This window comes from Malaclemys terrapin, chromosome 13 (assembly GCF_027887155.1).
Source record: "Malaclemys terrapin pileata isolate rMalTer1 chromosome 13, rMalTer1.hap1, whole genome shotgun sequence".
Taxonomy (NCBI): domain Eukaryota; kingdom Metazoa; phylum Chordata; order Testudines; family Emydidae; genus Malaclemys; species Malaclemys terrapin.
Window position 1 is genome coordinate 2592291 of NC_071517.1, and position 19365 is coordinate 2611655.

Sequence of the window (19365 nt, forward strand, 5' to 3'; positions counted from 1 at the left end):
CGCCACCCTAGATGGCTTTACCCCTCCTCCTGAAGCATTAAGAGCAGGCCATCACTGGAGGCAGGATACCAAACACAATAGACCGGGGCCTGATTGTGTATGGTAAACCATATTCTCCTAAAGTGTGTGGATCCTTTACGGAAATGTGACCTCTACGTGACTTGACGTCCCTGATGCTGAAATCTCCCATTGCCCTTTCTCCCTTCAGCGCATGTCAGCACAAGAGACCATTCCCGTGATGAATGGCGTCTCGGGCCCTGAGGTCGAGGACTACAGCCGTTGGTCCGAGATGAAGCCAGCCCAGCCAAAATCCCTATCTCCTCCCCAGCATCAGAAGCAACTGAGTGACTCGTACTCCAACACACTTCCTGTGCGCAAGAGTGTCGCACCGAAAAACAGTTACGCAACCAGTAAGGATTTAGCCTCCGTCAGATCACAGAGCAGCGACGTAGCCGCTTCTCCCAGGGGGTTATGGGTCAGCTGCTGACCAGAGCTAGGAGTAGCAGCAGTTAAGGGTCTTTGCACCTTAATGCAGTGGGAGGAGGCAAGGTGGGCTCAGGTGGCACAAAAGCCTAAGTGGGGGCAATGGCTTCCTCAGTTAGTGACTGTGAAGTGTCACATGGTGACTGTAACTGCCTGGTTGACTTTCTTAGTAACTATGCAGTAATTCATGGCCTCTCCCAACAACCATGTGAGGTAGTGTCTCTGTTTTCACATATCTTTGGGCACAGGATTAGAAAATAAAGGGGGCAGATTTGGGCTGTGGTTTCCCTTGGAAGGAAAAACTTTGAGCCCTATGACGGGATTCCTGATAAGCAAATCGGAAGGAATCTGGGAGTGGAAGGAGGGATTGTAAACTGCAAGGCTGCAGCCATCTCTTTAGGGTGTTTGTACAACATTGAGCACAGTGGGGCCCTCACCTTGATTGGGCCACTAGGCACCACATCATGATGATTGTCTCTCTGCGTGATGGGATAGGGTCACTGGATTAGGTCAAAGATAGTGGGACCTTCCCTGCTGAGTCTTTATTCCTTTTATACCTGCGGTCATATGCAGGTGTGTATCTCAATGCATAGAGACAATGCCTCTCACCTGCTTTAGTTCACTTATCTGCCTCCCCATGGGCATGTTTCCAGGAGGGTCATGCACCTCTCTCCTCTGGGTTTTTCCCTTCGCTAATGTTAACATCTCAGAGCAAAGCGTCTGGAATAATGAATGGAACCTGGGCGTAAACCATTACAAATAGGTCTATTTGCATACTATTCCAAGTCCTACCTTAGCACAGAAATGCATCTGTTGCATCGAAGGTGTGAAATGAGGAGCATCGAATGGGGGGTAGCCATTAAGTTAATATTCTGACAGTTTGCCTAAATGCTCTCCACTGGGGAGAGTAAGAGGAACTGCACCAATCAGACTGGGTCCACTGAGGACATTCACTTAAGGTCTTTATAACCGACTGCTCAAAAAAAAAAAAAATAGTCCAGAATTAGGGGAGTGGGGGAGGAGAGTCTGAGATGTACTGGCTAAAAGGGGGTTAGTTTTCCTTAACTGCAATGCTGGCTGAGCCTTGGGTAGATGAATGACTCTAAATACCACAGTAGAAAACTGCCAAGGATGTGGTCAGCCACATGGTCTGAGCTGTTGGGGCTTTCTTTGCGTCTCACCAGCTGAAAACAAGACCTTGCCACGCTCCAGTTCCATGGCTGCCGGGCTTGAGAGGAACGGCAGGACGAGAGTACAGGCCATTTTCTCTCATGCTGCTGGTGATAACACCACCCTCCTGAGCTTCAAGGAAGGAGACCTCATCACGCTCCTGGTGCCGGAGGCCCGAGATGGATGGCACTACGGGGAGAGTGAGAAAACAAAAATGTGAGTATCTGAGCTACAGCTGCCTCAGCACCTAGCTCTTAACATTGGAGTAGCTGGCGCGCCGGACTTGCTTAGCTGCCAGCCAGTATTTCCTGGCATCCCATCATGCCGCTTGGTTACTATGGGGAGTCGAAAATTGTGAGCAAGATGAAATGCCAGCTTTGCTGGCTGCTGATTGGTAAAGCACCGACCTGAGGCACAAGGCCAGGCTTTTGAGTGCTGGGACTGCTGGGCTTCTTGTCTTGACTCTTTATCCCAATTTCACTTCAGTGGAACACATGGGCTGAGCGTGGGGCCCTGGCTAATGGCAGAATCGTGGCGTGCTTGTGCAGCACTATCTGTAACGCCAGCAACCTTAAATAACCTCCTTACCGCGCTGCAGAGCCTCCCAATAAAGCAAACGCTCCAGATGGTCTTGGCAGGGATCTGACCTGGCGGGGACTGCTGCTGGGGCCAGCAGCCGGCTCCTAATGGCCCAGGAAGGAGAAGCAATTTTAGTCCAGCATACAAAACCTGGAATCTTACATTTTAAAAAAACCCAATCCTGTTGCCTGCAAAAGTCCTCCCCCATTTTTCCTGCAAGTAAGTGTGTGTGTGTGTGTGTGTGTTGGGAGACTCTGAGAGGGGTTGTCAGAGGCAGGGAATGGGCCTTTTTGAATAGTGTCCCTAAGATCTGGAGTTTTTACCACACTTAACTTATTGGTTTGCAGTGTGTGTAGCACCCCCTAGACAGCCGTGATCCCAATGATGGTCCCTTCTGTCACAGCATAGTGTGGCATGTAGCCAGAGCGTAATGTTCATAGACTCCTCCCTCCACACATCTCAGCGTGAGCGGCTAGGTTTGACTGTCTTGTGGCTCTGCATTACAGGAGAGGCTGGTTCCCTTTCTCTTACACGCGGGTTCTTGACAGCGATGGAAGCGACAGGTTGCATATGAGGTAAAAACACCCCCTTTAAAAAACGTGCTGCGTGGTGGTGCGTGGCAGACGGTGACGTTCCCTTGGGTCTGGGGAAAAGCTCCCAGCACTGACCGTCATGTGTCCGGGGCCCGAGGCAGCGATGGACTGTGCTTTTCTCAGCTCTGTCGAGCCAGTCTTGCCAACTTTGTTATAGAAACGTCGTGAGATTTTCAGATGTCATGTCTGTAGTGAAGTAAACCAGAGAAATATGCAGGGAAGTGAGACTCCTCACTAGGCGTGTGTTGCATCAGACATGGTCATATGTGATGCCAAAACAACTAAAGAAAAGGCTCTGGATGTCCTAGGACAGGGGTCTCAAACTCAATTTACCTTAGGGCCAGTGCCAGTCCTAAAATCCTCCCAGCGGCCCAATGTCACTCATGCCACCCAGAACCTGCACCCCCCCCAAAAAAAAACTCTGCCCCCCACCTGCCTATGGCTCTGGGATGGAGTTTGGATTGGGGAGGAGGTATGAGGTAGGGGATTGGGGTGCAGGCTCTGGGAGGGAGTTTGGGGGCTGGGGTGCCCCCCATAGCACTGCTTTACCACGTTATATCCAAATTCATGTTATATCAGGTCCTGTTATTATCGGGGTAGAGGTGTACCTTTAAATGGATTAGAGTGTGGGAGGCTGTGATTTTTCCCTGTCCATTACTGCTAAATGGGAGGGGGTCCAGGCTAGATGGAAGGGGAGCCCTGATACAGGGAAGGCTGAGAACCACTGGATTAGTCTTATCTGCTGGAGAAGTGACTGTAGAGGAGAAACCAGCTCTCCCAGAAGAGCTTGGTGTATGCTCCACAACTTGCCCCTCACCAACAGAAATGGGTCTAATAAGAGATTATCTCCCCTACCCTCTCTCTCTCTCTCATGTCCTGGGACCAACACGGCTCCAGCAGCCCTGCATGTCTGCAGAGGACTCAGTCACAATTGTGAATGATAAATAATTGCCACTGGTTAGTGAGCGTCTAGGATAAAATGTGCCCCGTGATTTCGCTGTGCTCCCTGCTTGAGGCCCCTGTGACATCTGGTCTGCGGAGCGAAATACATTGCTAGCACCAGCGCCACTGGGCAGGATCCCCAGGGGACCCTAGCAATGGCAGGAAAGCATGTGTGGGTGGCGGTTGGTTGATTATTTTCCTGTTGTAGCTTGCAACAAGGGAAAAGCAGCAGCACAGGCAACCTGCTGGATAAGGATGACATCGCCATCCCGCCGCCAGACTACGGCGTGTCCTCATCACGGGTCTTCCCACCACAACCTGTCAGCACTTTCAAACAGAGACCATACAGCGTGGCAGTGCCTGCCTTCTCCCAGGTGAGGTGCCGGGAGCCCGGGGGGAATCGGTAACCTATGGATGCAGAGAGTGAGTGCACGTTAATCACTGTCATTGCTGGCAGCTTGCCTCCAGCGGGAGAGCAGGCGTTCTGGAGTATTGGGGGCCGGCGGGGGAGTTAAACCGAACAGCCCTTGAATGCCGTGAGAAATGGCTTTAACAGCAGCAGTGTGACTTGGAGGGGTAGGGGCGAAGCTGTTGGGTTAGCGCCTGTTGCTGCTGTCGATCAGTCATGTGTTTTTTCCCTTGGGGATGTGGGAGTTGTGCATGATGGTTTCCGTTCACAATAGACACCCCTGGGTGAAATGTTCAAAAACGCCCAAGTCCCATTTTCATAAATGACTTGGGAGCCTAAATCCTATTGACTTTTGATGAGCCTTTAGCTCCCAGGGGCAGATTTTTAAAGGTATTTAGGTGCTGAACTTCCATTGAAATAATGGGAGTTAGGCACCTAAATACCTTTAAAAATCTGCCCCCAAATGGGTCTTAGGCTCCTAACTCATTTAGGCCCTCTTGGAATTCTTACCTCAGTGCTGTTTTTTCTAGTCTTAACTAAACAAGGGGAGTGGCTGCATTTGGGGAAAATGCTTGGGGGAGGGTTTAAAAAAACTACCCCAACAAACCCCACGAAAGCACCAACACAACCTCTCTCCTACCCTCCTCTTGGGCAGCTTCAGGCTGTTGAATCCCCATTGTCTGATCTGCTACATTAAATGATTTCCAGACTCCTTCCTGTAGCCACTGTGGGTTGCGGTATTAATCCGGGGCAGGGTTCCTGCGTGCCTTTAGCTCTGCTCTAGGTACGGGCGTCTGCCCCAACCTCTTGGCTCACTCTCATTGGCTGTTCAGATGTGCCATCAAAGGATGGGCATGTGGAATGCCGGTCAGCTGGGAAGAGCTTGTGGGAATGCACCCCCCAGGAGACAGCCAGTGCCCGTATTCTCCCCATACTGAACTGAGTGGCCTTCCCTGGTTTCTGTGATGTGCAGCAGTGAGTGGGAGGAGGGTTTTACGTACTGGAGTCTCTACGGCCCTGGCATTGGTGGGAGCCCTGGCTGCAGCACCATGAAGAGCAGTTTTTACAGTGGAAGTAGATGTGGGAGGGTGTTAATTTTATTTTCAATGTTTTACTTTGATGTTGGCCTATTGCAAGTGAACGAGGGTTACTCTCCAACAGGCCTGTGTTCATTATTTATAGGACTACCTTATGCCCTATGGTTGTGCAATTAAAGAATACTCCCGTGGCCTGTGCCAACTGCCATCTGCTCACTACAAGCCTTACGCTAGGTCAACTGTAAGTCCAAGCGAAAGCGATGTTTCCATTGGGGTTTACCAGCCTTTGCTGTTTTTGCCAGATGATTCTTTGTAGCTTACCCAGGGCTCCATGATCTTTCTCCTTCCAGTCCCTCTGAGGGGAACTAAAAAATCCCCCCCGCCATTCAAAAATTATACTGGGAGAGGAAAGCCAAAGTGATGGAGAAGATGAGCCAGTTGGCTGACATGGAGAAGATGGGTGAGACACACAGAAAGGCACAAAATGGCAGCATAAACTCCCAATCGATAACACTTGCTGCTTCCATGAGAGCCTCCCACCAGAAATGAGTTACTCACGGGTCGTATCCATAGATTTTTGAGGTAGAGAAAGCCCCTGGCGCCCCAGCCCCACCCAAGACCAGCAGTTATCAGAGCCCCTTGCTAATGTATGAGCTTTAAAGGACTCCTGAGATGAATAAGTTGATCCTTTGTCACTGCTGGACAGAGCAGCATGAGACAACATAGGCTTGTGAGGTGGGAAGCTGTGGGCGAGGAGTTGAGGTTGGTATTCATAGACAAGAGGTAACTAGGTAGAATGGCTGCCTCAGGCCAGGGACGTGAGGCAGGATTTTTACTTGAAAAGACCAAGCTCTCTGTTCAGAACCGCCCTCCCCCGGCTTCCTGGGCCATGTCCGCGTTACCGTGGGTCCCGGGCGCTCACGTGCCCAGCAGGCCCCACAAACAGACTAAAAAATAATCCTTCTGTTACTCGGCTGGATGCGAACGTTGATGTTAAATAGATCTCAGGCTGGCTCCAGCATGGGGCCATCCAGTGCTGGCTGCCACAGCCAGACTGCAAGTCCCAGGATGGGCCGAGCTCTCCAAGTCGGCAATCTGCCCCTTCTTGAGACAGTGAGCAGAGGACCGGCATGTTAGCTCCTGGCCACTACACAAGGAGCTTGCGAAAAGCTATGCCCAAGCTAGGAAACCGAGCCCCACTTCTGTGCCTGCAGCTGAAGCAGTGTGTGTGTGTGGGGGGTGGAAAATAGTCTCACGTCTTGCTAGTTGGCGCCAGATGAGCTGAACGAGGAACTGGCTCTCTGCAGGGGTGTTTGGCGAGGACAGATATTTGTATCAAAAATAATCTATTCCTGGACTGCCAGAACCTGCTTCTCGGATCCCAGGGACCTGGGTAGCGGGTGCAGGACTCATTGGTCTTGACTCATAACCCAGTATTGCTCACCAAGAAGAGAGCTACTGTGGTCTCCTCTGCTGGCCCCCCTTCTCCCTCCGCACAGATCCTGGCATGGGGATGGAACATCTAGGGTGCCCTGCACTAGAGTGCCACGTCCATCTGTTCCACAGAAGGCTGTAGGCTGCCCCTTTCTGTCCTCCCCCTCCAGCCACCCACAGCATAATGCTATTCAGTACCAGTCCAAACAGCCGACAGCCCAGAGCGCTGCAATTTCTGGTGGGATTCGGTTACAAGAAACACTTTTTACAGACCATTTCACCAGCGTGCGCCTAACTTCTTACTTTGTCCCTTTCAAAGTGCGTGTGACGCTCCTTGATAGTTATGGGATTGCTGTAGCAAGGCGGAGCTGGACGGCAGGAGCTAGATTCCTTCTGCCTTTCCTGTAACCGACCTTGTTGTATAAAGTCACACGCTCTGCAGAGATGAGTGTCACTTTACTCGATGCTGCATTAAACCCCATTTCCATCACCTTCATCACTCTCCACTTTCTAATACCCACATGCTTAGGCTCTGAGCCTGAAAGCCCCTGGGGCCCAGTGTATTTGCTTCTGTTCTTGTGTCCTTCCAGTGCCCTCTAATGGCAAAGCCTGTCTCTCTGCCGTCTCACGGTTGGTTTCTCTTTTTCTCCTGTAGGGCCTTGAGGACTATGGGACAAGAGCTGGAAGCAGGTAAGCCTCTCTATTTCCCATTGTGTTCAGTAAAGTGAATCGTAATGTTCAGAGCGCTGGGTACAGTAAACACCGCTGCAGTATCCCTTGGCAGGACGCATTCTGGGAGGTGGCCATACACTGGCACGCAAGCAGGTGATGCTAGATGTGGCAGTTTAGACATAAACTTGGGGTTAGATAATTTAGGCATTGATAAATCTGAATTTGTCATCTGAGTGTGGGGCAACCATGAGTCTCCTAGGAGAAGAGTCCAAATGTATCTAGCTTGTGTCGGCCTGTTCCAAGCACAGCTGTGGCCTCTCCCAGGGTCACTACTTGGCTCAGAGACTCTGCAGCAGATGAGTAGTTCTCACTTCTCAAAAGCAGGCTAATCCGAAGGGAACATCAGCACCGCCAACGTCTCGCATTCCACCGGTTCAAACTGGGGCAGCCTTTCTGGACATTCCTAGAGTATCTTCTCTTGGTACTTTCCCTCTAGACACTCACTCCGCTCTCTCCTGCCCCGATGGGGACTCAGCCCAAAGTATAACAGAATGGGAAGGTCTGTCTCCAAAATGCAGGCCCTCCTGCCTGCGTTCAGAACGCTCTTGTTGAGTAGAGGGAAAGCAGCCTCTCGCCCGGGGATAGGGGTTCGCTAGTTTGAGCCCTGCGTTGGGGGGAGGAACTGAAATATTTCAAAATAAAGAGAGAAGAAACCTCCCACTTTTTGCCATGTTGTGAGTGAAATGGCCACTAGTTGTGATGAGCAGGATCTGAACCCGAACGCCAGGGCTGCATGCGGTTCCTCTCCCTCACTGGGGGACAGCCAGAGAAGTCGCACATGGCGCAACTGCAGGAGTTGCTCAGAGCGCTCTCCTGAGATGGTTCGCTTTAAGCAAAAGTGTAATGCGCTCTGCGTTCTCAGCCAGCTGTTCTAGGGAAGTGGTAGGGTAAAGCCAGGGCACAGAGGACTGACCTGAGCTCCAGAAAAGGGATACTGCATTGCAATAAGTGTGTTGTCCATCTGATGCTCTTTGCGGTGAAGTGCAGTCTGGCAGTCTTCCTGTGCTTTCTATTCCACAGTGGCAATGGCACTTTGGTATCAACTGTGTGAGGACACCTGACTAGAAATGGCAACTGCTGCTTTGAAGAGCTTTCTGCTTCTTTCCCTCTTTTCTTTTCTCCTTTTATACTTCTTCTTAGTTTGGATTTTTAACTCTTGTGATCATCCAAGGAAACCATGGTGCTGCTACCTTCCCCTCCCTGGTGTTTACAATGCCCTTGTTTTGTGAAGCCTTTCAGAGCAGGAACTGCCAAACAGTGTGTGCTCATTTTTGGAGCAGCCTGGATGCAGTTTACAGTTACTGGGCAGATCCAGTTTTTGTACTTTGTGAATGTTCAAAAATGCACTATCCCTTTTCTGAGGCTTAACATGAGCCACCCCGTCCTAACAAAATAGAAGAAACCATTTCCAACACTGAACAAATATGCATGGCCTATGGTATACGTACTGTTACTTTAACTATCCTTTCCACTTCATTCCGATGCCAATTTCCTGTTTCTAAGGGAAGGCAGGTGTAGACACTAGAGAGGTTTGGTCATTTCCCTCTCTGGCTGGCATCCACTTTAATTCAACCAAACTCGACACGGTTGCTTTAAGAAAAGTGGATAGTGCAGAGGTTTAGGCCTCGGAGAGAAATAGTTGGTTCTTGGTGGGGGTTGGACAGTTATTCTGCTCCATCTAATTAAACCACCAGGGCCGACTCAAGCAGCATTGTTGGAAGGTTCATTCTTTCTTTTGTTGTATATTTTGTAGCAAGGTATTGTTACCTCACGTTCGTGCTCTGGGGGATAAATCATGGGATTATGCAGCTTGCCAGAGCAATCCAAAGACTCTTTTGCATTTTGAAATTGGACTTTAAAAAAACAACTGTGTTTTGGTTTGGTTTTTTCTTGGGAGGGTGGCTGGAGGGGAGAAGAATTCCAGTGTTTAATTTCCTAAATCCTGTCAATCTTCTTTGTGTGTCTTGATAACTTTAGAGACAAACACAGTAGGATTGGAATTAATGGCTACTGGTATTGCTTCTTCAATCACTGAGTGCGGAGAAGTCAGTAAGTGGCCTACTCCCAGAGTACAGACTTAACCCTTTCAGTTCCGGTGAAAGTCTTCATTGCAAAGCTGTACACACTTCCTCTTTCTGATGTGATTTTTAAAACCTCTTTACATGCCTGTTTACTAGGACATTGCTGGCAATACATACACACACACATCACACACAGAGAAGGGTTTTTTGTTTGTTTTATATATAGACTATGGGCATATGTAATAAGAACCTCCTGCGTTGATGTCATAATTTTGCTAAAGATTTTTAATCCAGGATATTCCGTGCTAAATGAATGAATGTAGAAAATTAGCAAAACTTGTATGAAGATTGTAAAGTGCTGAAAACCTTTTTTAAAAGCTGAAGAGAAATGTGCCCTGTACTGAGTTATTGTTTGAATAAAAGTTTTATTTATTGCATTGAGTTGGGCCTTGGTGGTTTTTTCAGCTTTCATGCCTGTATCCCTGACCAATCACCAGACTGCCTCTGCCATATATATATCTTTTTTTCCATTCCCCATGATCTTGGAGGGCCAGAAAATGACCTTTTTCCTCGCCCAGTTTCTCTGGTCAGTTCGCAGATCTGGCAATCTACATTAAAGTCAGTTTCTGAATGGAAGCAGTTGCAATAGTGTTTAAATACATAGTCCCCACGCTCAGCCAGTGTCTTGATTTATCTTGAAAGGCTCGCTGTTGCAGGCGAATGACTTGCTGATCTCCAGTACAGGATAAACCTAGAATTAGTTGCTTTGCAATATGGCTTGTGGGTAATACCACAAAACCAAATGCAGCTCTTTCCAAACTGCATTTGGGTGTCACTCAGGAGGTTTGAATGCCGTTAACTGAAAGTAAATGGGTCTTTTTTTTTTTTCTTTTTTTTATTTTTCCCCTCTGCAAACTTGTATGAAGGGGAAAGTGAGTTCTGAGAGGAGTCTGGTGCATCTGCAGGGTATGTTTCCCATGACTGGCATATAGAGGATCTAACTGGGTTTGTCCTTCATTGCAATCTTCACAAGGGGGTTGTGATGAGGAAGAGTTTGTGTCTTAAGTGCTGTATAAGTGATAAGTATTAATAACAAATACAACTTTTCCTTTTTTGCATCCTGTGTCTGAAGAAGCATGTAACCCAGCCGGTGACCTCTCCTGGGAGTGGAGCGATCCCAGGGGAGCAGCCGGCTCCTAGCCTAGCTTCTCTAATTAACCAGATACCCTTTTTATTTCTCACTAAGGCTGCTGAGTGCGTATTAAACACGTCCTACAAACTGCCTTTTGTTTCCATTACAGCCCCGATGTTGAAGTGGCCAGGTTTTGATGTCCCTGACTAGTTAGTAAGTTCAGTTTTATGTGCCAAACCCCTCACTATTGCAGTGCTCTGTACTGACTGGTCAGAACCTGGCGGCTCAGCACCATGCTAATGAACGGGGGAGGGAGGGAGCAAAATGGGTCCTTGATCTGCTCACTGTGACCATCAATCCGAGCGAAGGCTGGATGGACACTGTCTTGTCTTTCACGAACGTCCATCGCCAGGCAATGCCAGTCAGTTCAGAGCACAGCTCCTAACTGGGCTCAATCACTCGCTTGCACCTAAACCCATTGGTGGAAGCCTCTCTGCCTTCCTGGGGCTCCTGAAATGGATTCCTCTTCCTACACTGTCGTTCCATGTAAGCCTCAATGTGCCAGTCTCTCTAGCCACACCTGTATCTGCACGGCTCCATGCATAGTGCCTGCCCCGTCTCCACCCCTCCCTGCCACACTGCTGGGGCAGAGCGTGCGCAGCCTTCTGGTTTCACGCTTCCATGGCTGGGCAATGAGCATCTTTGGCCTATTCCTGCTTTTTAGAATTCTCCCCTTTAAATAACGACCCATCTTGGTTTTAGGTCTTCAGTGAGTCCCAGCGTCTGCTGCCGTCACTGGGTCACGGTGATGTTCACCGCATCAGACGCACCTCCGGTGACTGGCACTTCATTGCCATTTTGCACAGTCTTTTCCCAGCCTTCTGGCACGTAGGGATACAAAACCTACATTATCACTATTTAAGTAACAGGTGGTTATGGTAGAGTTAATGTCCATTGCCCTCCACTCTGCAGAGCCGCAGGTCAACATCGGCTTTGGTACAGTGACCATTCGTTTAGTAGCCTCCATCTAGTCTCCCATGGCAGATTGGTGGCCTTTGTTCAGCAGTAGCCAAGGGCTTTAGTAGCAGGAGGCTGAGGGGAGGGGAGGTTTCCTTGCATAGGACTTCCAGGAGCTCCAGCCTCCTCCCCCCCCCCCCTCCCCATACCTTTTTGCACTTTTCCCCTAAGCCTGAAGTTGTTTTTTGACTCTGAGATTTGGGGGGGTGCTGCAGGCTCTGATCCACCTCTCTGCTTTGCCAGAACAAAGATGGTTAAATAATCCCTGGTGAGTCATTGAGTCACCTTTTCATTCCTTTCACGCGACATCAATTCTCGAGGCATCCTAGGAAAAAAGCAACCTGAGAATCTGCATAAATTAGGTGGGGAAACTAATCACTTTGGCTTGAAAACAGGGAGTTAATCTTCTTGCTGGAAACCAAGCCACGATTTAAAGAAGAGCTGGTGCTGCACCAGGGAGCTGGGCCTTGGGAGGTGCGATTACCCTTCCCCTAGCACTGCTGGAAGGCTGAGCCACGATTCCTGGGTTGGTGCTGGGGGCTGAAGTTCTGGATTTTAAACAGAGGCTTCATACTCGTAGGTTTGTTGGCCAGCAAAGCCTTTACCCAGCTCTCGGGCCCAGGGAGCAATGGGGCAGCCACTCGTCTTTTGCTTGGTGAGTGTGGGGATAACCTAGAGAACCACAGTGAGAAAAGGAGGGCCAGATGCCTGCTCCTAATGCCCCTGCCCCTCCCCCACAGTATTTTTCATCCTTAAACTATAGTCCCTGATTTCCTCAACTTCCCCCCCCCCCCCCCGCGCACACACACACACACCCATCCCATGCACGCACACACTCTCCAGCCCATCTGACCCCTACGGAGACCATTTGGGGATGCTTCTTCCTAGCTAACGTTTTGCTAGACCTAGTGTTTCAAGGCATGGGACTGCAGAAGCTGCTGAGGGCATGGGGGGAGCGGCAGAGTGAAACCCTGAAGGTGGGAGGTGAGGAGCAGAGAAGCAGCACCACAAAAAGGCTCCAGCTCTTGCTTTGCAGCCAGGCTGGGAGTGTTGATGGGACCCTCCAAGGCTCCTTGTCTGCAGCCAGGGCTGCTAGGTATGGAAGTGGGGCCCTCCGTGACGAGAGGGGTTGCAGTTCAGAGGGAGCAACTCAACATTCAGGTATCCTAAAAGTAAGCTCCTTAAAGATCCCTCCCCCTCCACCAGGAACATTTCTTGTGGCTCCCTGCTGAGCGGTCTCTGTGCCCCCCTGAGACGCACTGCTCCTGGGTGCCTCACCATGTCACCCTTCCAGCAGCGCTATGAGATTGCTAAAGAGCAAATGCTGCCTTCAAGTAATTGTTGAGCCTAAAACTGTTGAACTGTGCCAAGTTTTAACCTCACTTGTGCTTTTCCTTCCACGTTTGCCTCACCCAGCCTGACTGTCAAACAAGAATAGGATCTCTGGTCAAGACCCTCAGCAGCGTATACGGGTACATCTATACCATGGGCGGGGGGGGGGGGGGGAACTGCATAGCAGCGTATCTTAGCATCCAGGGGTACAGCTGCAGGCTTACCCTATGGCCCTAAAACTAGCTGAGTAGATGCTCCAGGTCAGGCTTTGAGGCCCGTGGGGAAGCGAGGGGGACTGGTCAATGGGTAGGGTGGAAGGGATGGCGAGAGCTAGTGGAAGGGATAAGAGCCATGGTCTGGAAGGAGCACCAGGACAGAGCTGGTTAGAGGAGGGGTGGGGATGCAGCTGCATGCAAACAGCCCCTTGGAGCTGCCCTGGCATTTACGTCCTAAAGTGCATCCCAAACCTGCTGGCCTCTGGCAGCCCTGCACCTACCCAAGGAGTGCTGCCCCCCGGCCTGGGAAACAGCCCAAGAGTGTCTGTGCATTGCAGCAGCTTCTCTTCATCCCCGCTAGAGCTGTACGTTGTCCTTCACCCCCAGCCAGGTGCACTTTAGTCCTGACCTTTGATTTCTCCCCCTCCCCCAACTGGTGCCAAAGGGTGTAATAGAGTAGGGGAGCAGCCTGTCCTCTTGGGGGAGGGTCTAATGGATTAGCCAGCGTGGCCCTGCCCTTAGGGGGGCAGGAGGAGGGATGAACCCAGGGAGAGGGGTCACTGGAGGTCAGCGTCTCCTGGGAAGGAGGTGCGGCTGTTCTTTCTGCTCCTTGGGTGGTGATCAGCTCGGTGCCTTCCTGACGGTTCCTACCCAGCCATGACTTGTCTCCTCCGCTCTTGTCCTCTAAACCTGGCGGGAGAATGTGTTTGCTGCTGTGTCTGTCTGCAGAGCTGTTGTCTGTGGTGTGGTGTGTGGTCTACAAATACTGACCGGCTCTGGGGCAGTAACCAACTAAAGCCCTGGTCTGGGGCCCAGAGGCCGCCTTTTTCCTTGAGGGGATTTTTGTGCTGCTGTGTTCAGAGCCAATCTGTATTTTGCTTTATTAATCTCCTGTGCTCTGGCCAGGCTGAGGAGCCATCCGGGGGAAAGTGGCCCAAGCTCAGGGCCGTCTGTCTTCTGCTGGCCACCTCCCCGGTGCTCTGGCTGACTCCTCTCCTCCACCCGCTTCTCTGCATGGACTCCTCGGCCCGTGCAGGCTGTACCCCGCGCTGATGCAGTTAGGGGAGTGAGCTGAAAGTCCCAGGTGGGGGGTTTCCAGAGCTCCAGCAACGGGAGCATGAGCACCCGCCTTGGTTATCAAGCAGTTGCAAGGCCAATGCAAGTGCCGGGGGTTAATAAATCATATCATATGAACATGCATCGGCCAGCCAGGTGTGCATGTAAGATGTAACGCACAGCATGTCTGGCTTTGAAGCGTTAAGTAAGCTGCCTTTCTTTCGTGGGGCTGAAGGACTGGAACTGGAATGTTTTTGTTTAAATGTTTGGTCCGATCAAATTCAAGTGTCTCCTTTCATGCCACCTCCCCTTGCAAATTTCAGCCCAGCTGCTGTGAAACTCCCTCAGAGCCCATGCCAAGATAAATCAGTGAGCTTCCTCCAGCTGGCTTGTTGTCTGGGTGGAAACCTCTGTCCATCCTTCCTCCTGCAAGGAGGCTTAGTTGAGCTGTGACCGCCCTGGGAGAGTCCATCCTGGGCGTAGTGGTAACTCCTCCATCTCCTCTCTGCCATCTCAGCTTTCACATCTCTGCTACCTGCGATCAGGGAGCCTGTCATTGTAATCCCTCAGCTTCTCCATGTAAGGAACATCGGTCTGATCCTAATGCAGATCTATGGAAGTAGCTGGTGGTTGGTGTTTGAAACCACTTCTCCTTCAGATTCCAGGGACCTGAGGGAAGCCCCATCCTTTGGGATTTTAAAAATAGCCTGGACAAGTAGAAGTAGCATCATAGGAACTAATCCTGCACTCCCCAGATAACCTCTTCCTTTTGTGTCTCTAAATTCGAAGAGGCGCTTCCCTTTCCCCAGTACAAACCCCCAATGCTAGAAATCGCTGCGACAATCCAGTGCTGTAGAGTTAGCACTAAGGGGGTTTTCTCATTAGAGGAAGCGGAGTCAGTCCATTCTCCCCCCATCTTAAAGAAGTGCCACGCAGTGGGTGAGTGCGGTGAGGCAGAAAGACCCTGCCACGCCTTTTCAAAGTAGGGTATGTTCTGCTCGCACGCTGCGTAGGGTTAGGTCTCAAATACACTAAAAGTAAAGCGGGCCTGGCAGGAGAGTGGGCCCGGCCTGGCCCCCGCTGCAGCGTTTGCTGCTCTCCGAGCTAACGCAGCCTAGGGAAAGCTGTGTGTGTCTCGCTGTCCTGTTGTCCCTTGTACTAGCTGTGCTACGCAGGGGATACACGCCTCCCCCACTGACCTGTGCCTTCCTTTCTCTCTGCAGGAATCCTTTTGCCAACATCCAGCTGAAACCAACAGTGACCAACGACAGGTCAGCTCCCTTCATCAGCTGATCCCTGGGATTGCTGGAGCCAGCAACCACCTCCCGCCTGCACTGCTGTATCTGACCCACTGTAGCCGCCTTGTCTGCAAGTCTGTCTTCCCAGACCTTTATGTTTAGGCTGCGTTTGTTTAAACCTGCTACTGCTGTTTGGAAGCCAAGGTCTAAAGCCCGTGTATCCAGCGCAGTGATGGAGGGTGAGGGGGTTAAACTCTGTTACCGTTCGTTCACTCTGGTCAGGGCAGGTGCGGCAGTACAACTGCAGTCACAGCCCTGGGTTCCCAGCCTGTACCTTCCAGCCCCGTTCAGCTCTCCCAGGGCAGACAGATCAGCAGTAGCTGGGGGACCGTGCTGACCCCACAGCATGCTGCTGTTTTAAGAGTGGGAAAGCAGCAGCACTCAGTGTACCCCCGGCCGCTCGCTCCTGTCTCCTACACCGAGCAAGATCAAGGCCAGGGAGGTGGAACCCTCACCCCAGCCCTCGAAAAGGATGTCAGCAGGGCAGCTGGGACCGAGGCTCCCAGCCTGGGCCCACAGACGCATGCTAGTGCACTACCCAGCGTGGTGTGGATGGGGTGGGCCAGGCCTACCCCGCTTGTGCTAGCAGGAGCCCTATTAGCCCCCCTCTGTGGAGCTGGGCTGACTTGCAGAACCCCCTCTGCTGCTGTTTAGAGCTGCCGAGGGCAGCGGGTGGCCAAGCCTTGGCCCCTTCCCTTCTTCGGGCCTGCAGCAATTCTTGGCCAGTGGAACAGCAGAGCTGTGCAAAGCGCCTCTGTTCTCCCCCAAACTGCTGCTCAGGGCTGGCTAGCCCGGCTCGTGCAGACAACTAGCGTAAGGGCCAGCTGCTCCCAGGCAGGCCTGCTCCACGTCAGTTAAACAGTTGCTAATGTTTTTACAGCGCACCCCCCTGGGGCAGCGTCTATATTTTATTTAGCTCAGTGAGGTATTATTCAAGCTAGAACAATAGGCTCTTAGATGCAACACCCCCTGTGCGGCGGCAACTGGTAATACTCACCCTCTTACCTGTAATCGTCTGTAGTGAAACCCCAGGGAAGAGGAAACAGAGGTGTAGGAGGGTGCACCATGCCCCACTACCACTGTCCAAAAACCTGGCTCTTGCCAGAGACCTGCAAGACCCAAGCTGCAGGCAGCTTTCTGTGCTGAAGGGGGGAGGGTCTGTGACTTGAAAGGGTCTGTGCTGGAAACGTTCCAAGTCCCTGAGCCCCCTCCCATGCTCGTAGCCACTTCCCCGTGTGTCACTAGTGTCTGCCTCGCAGGCCCCTGCGAGATGAAGCCTTACAGCTCCCTGAGTGACTGGTTGAGAACTTGGGATGGGAACCAGGCCCTGGAAGCTCTGGTCAGCAGCCGCCCCCACCCCAGGCTGCTGGCGCGAGTGCTCGGTGTACGAGCCGGTGTCAGGCTCTTTAGTGAGAAACCTCCCCCGTGTTTGTTACAAAGATCTCTGGTACCCCTTCTCTGCCCTACTCTCCCTGTGAGGCCATCTCAACTCCACCCCACCTGCCCCAGAGCTTGCACCAAGGCGACTGCAGGCCTTGTGTCCTTACTCAAGCATGAGGGAAGAGAGAGGGGAAAACAAGCGCCACACCCTGTGAGAGCAGGCCCTGCAGCCGGGCTGGGTCCTTCCCTGCCTTGCTCCAGCATGGGCTAGATCAGAACTCAGACGGTGCCCGGGGAAGGGGTGGCCGTCTTCATGGTTTGTCTGTTTGCACTTTTTTTTAAGGCTAGATCGCAGAGCACTAGAGCTGCCTGGGTTACTGCATTCTAGGGTTAGCTCCTAATAAGCTTATGCCGAGTAGCAAACGGAACCAAATGCAGAGTCCAGTGTTTGTATTTTTATATAAAGGAAAGTAGATTTGACCCCTCTAATCAGTGGCTGCTTGCTGCAGCTGCTCTGTGCTGTCATGGCACCCCCAGCCCGGGCAGGGGCAGCTCCTGAGCCACGCAGTAGGCACCACGCGGCAGGTACCTCAGGGGCTGCCTTGTGAAGCTGGAGGGCCCTGCCCCCTGGGGTTAAATCTGTCCAACGGTGTTGTCTCAAACTCTAATCTGCTCTTCCTGCGCCCTGCAACTTCCCCTGCTTTTCAGCAGTCAGTGAGGGCTCGGGCGGGCTCCTCTCGCTGAGGTGACGCAAGTCCATAACTCCCTGGTGCCCGAGGGCTGCCGTTAAACCGGCCTAACCCCTCCTGGAGGTGGCGCTAGGGAGCAGCCTCAGCGAAGCGCTACAGCTGCCCCCCTGCGGCAGTTCGAGTGTAGACAAGCCCTGAGTCTGTGCTGCTCTGAACTAGGCCCCCGTGCAGTGCCAAGCGCTAACGAACCACCCTGGAGACTACAAGGGTCAGCACAAGTGAACCGCCCCTGTTTTCTGCTGTACTAGTTCTCTCTGGGCCTGGTCCCTGAGCTCAGCCCTTGCTCACGTGGGCATTTTCCTGCTCCGTGAGTGAAGTTCTGCCGGGCTGCAGCCCTGCTGATGCAGTAATTGGTTCAGGTGGAGGCAGGGCCAGCTAAAGGCATAAGAAATATTAGCCCAGGTTTAGGGCTGTATCTGCTGGAGTCCTAGGATGAGCCCAGCGTCTGACTGCAAAGAGGTTTTCTTGTCTGTGAGCGCTGAAAATGTAAACGACTGGTGCTGCTGCTTGCCTGAGTGTGCAGCCAGCCTGAAACAATAGCTGCCCACGATGTGAACTGCCCACTCAACTCTGACACCCCCTGGGGACAGCCAAAGAGGCCCCAGCTGTGGTGTGCCTGAGGCCCCATATTGCCTTAATTCCTCCCTGTGTGGACCAAAGACAGAACGGCTGCGCAAATGGGTCCTGAGTGAACTCAAACCTGGCCTCCCACAAATCATGGGACCAAAGAGAGGCGAAGGAGCTTGGCGAGGCTGCGGGGCTCCTCTGGGACCAGCTCCAGCCTAAGGTCTCTGGGCGTGGGTCTCTTGTCCTGGAGCTTTCCATACGGTGCCCACCATCACGCTGTGCCTTCCTGTGGTGTGTACAACAGCTGGCACTACAGTCACTGGCCCACAGCTCTGGGAAGGAGGGAGCCTAGCAGAACAGTGATGTCGTCACCATAGCTACTGCCTTGGGTGGAAGGCTAGGGAGAGAGCAGGCCTGGCCCCTGCTCCCCTCCCACTGGTGCACTGGATCCCGTGCACATGGGTGAACCCACATGCCAGGGAGGCCTGAGGGCTGTTCCCCATGGTTGTACATCACTGCACTGCCTGGCCTACTCCCAGCACTGTTCAAACCCTCCCAGAAAGGCTGCCTTGCCTAGAGGAGCCTGCTTAGCCGGAGCGCTTTCAATGTGGGCAGCCAAGCTTCACTTCCCCCCCAGCATGGCCCGGTAAGGTGCTGTGCCGCTGCTTCCCTGCGCTTTCTAGTCAGGCTGGCGGATGCACCATGTACCCTGAAATGACTCTTTTTGGAACAGTAATTTATGAGCAATAAAACCCACAAATCCTTGGCCTGGGTGCATGAGTTTTCTTTTCCTCCTGAAATGGGTGCGTCTCTTGCAGCTGGGAAGGAGCAGGGCTTTACGGGGCTGTGGTTCCCCTCCTGCGGGCGCAGGGGTTCAGGGTCAGGGCACATTAGCAGCAGGTGGAGGATGGAGCAAGTTCCCTCCTCCAAGCTCCGCTCACAACACAAGGAAGATTTGTTTGGTACTAGTGTTAATGAGCTACAGCAAAACTGCTTCTTTACCAACATGCTTTGAAAATGTTACTTACCTAACTCCAGAGCTGGGTCTCTCCCATAGCCCCTCCAGCTCCCAGGGGGGAGGCAAGGCCAGTTGCAGACAGTTGGGGTTAGAAAATATAATCCCAGTTCCCTAAACCAGATTAATAAACACTGCTCTGCACACCTGGCTCTGCTCCCAGACAGCTGCCCGGCCCCCAGCCCGCCCAGGGGAATGATGGGT

The 19365-nt window shown here is 52.0% G+C and overlaps 1 protein-coding gene across 4 annotated transcripts in view; it reads left to right on the top strand.

The window, feature by feature from the left end:
• Positions 1–18911, top strand: part of BAIAP2 (BAR/IMD domain containing adaptor protein 2) — an 85070-nt gene extending 66159 nt beyond the window's left edge. Inside the window, exons 9-16 of one of the 4 annotated variants that reach the window (XR_008446921.1) lie at positions 209–410; positions 1668–1869; positions 2739–2807; positions 3976–4141; positions 7303–7337; positions 10702–10745; positions 12966–13021; positions 15376–18911. Coding sequence is in view for 3 of the 4 variants with exons in the window: in XM_054047113.1 (XP_053903088.1) it covers positions 209–410; positions 1668–1869; positions 2739–2807; positions 3976–4141; positions 7303–7337; positions 15376–15445 (744 nt within the window). In the remaining variant the exon portion in view is untranslated. Of the gene's footprint in view, positions 1–208; positions 411–1667; positions 1870–2738; positions 2808–3975; positions 4142–7302; positions 7338–8399; positions 9838–10701; positions 10746–12965; positions 13022–15375 lie in introns of those variants that run through there. The other 3 variants (XM_054047115.1, XM_054047113.1, XM_054047114.1) reach the window with 3 other exon arrangements.
• The last annotated feature ends 454 nt before the right edge of the window (positions 18912–19365 follow it).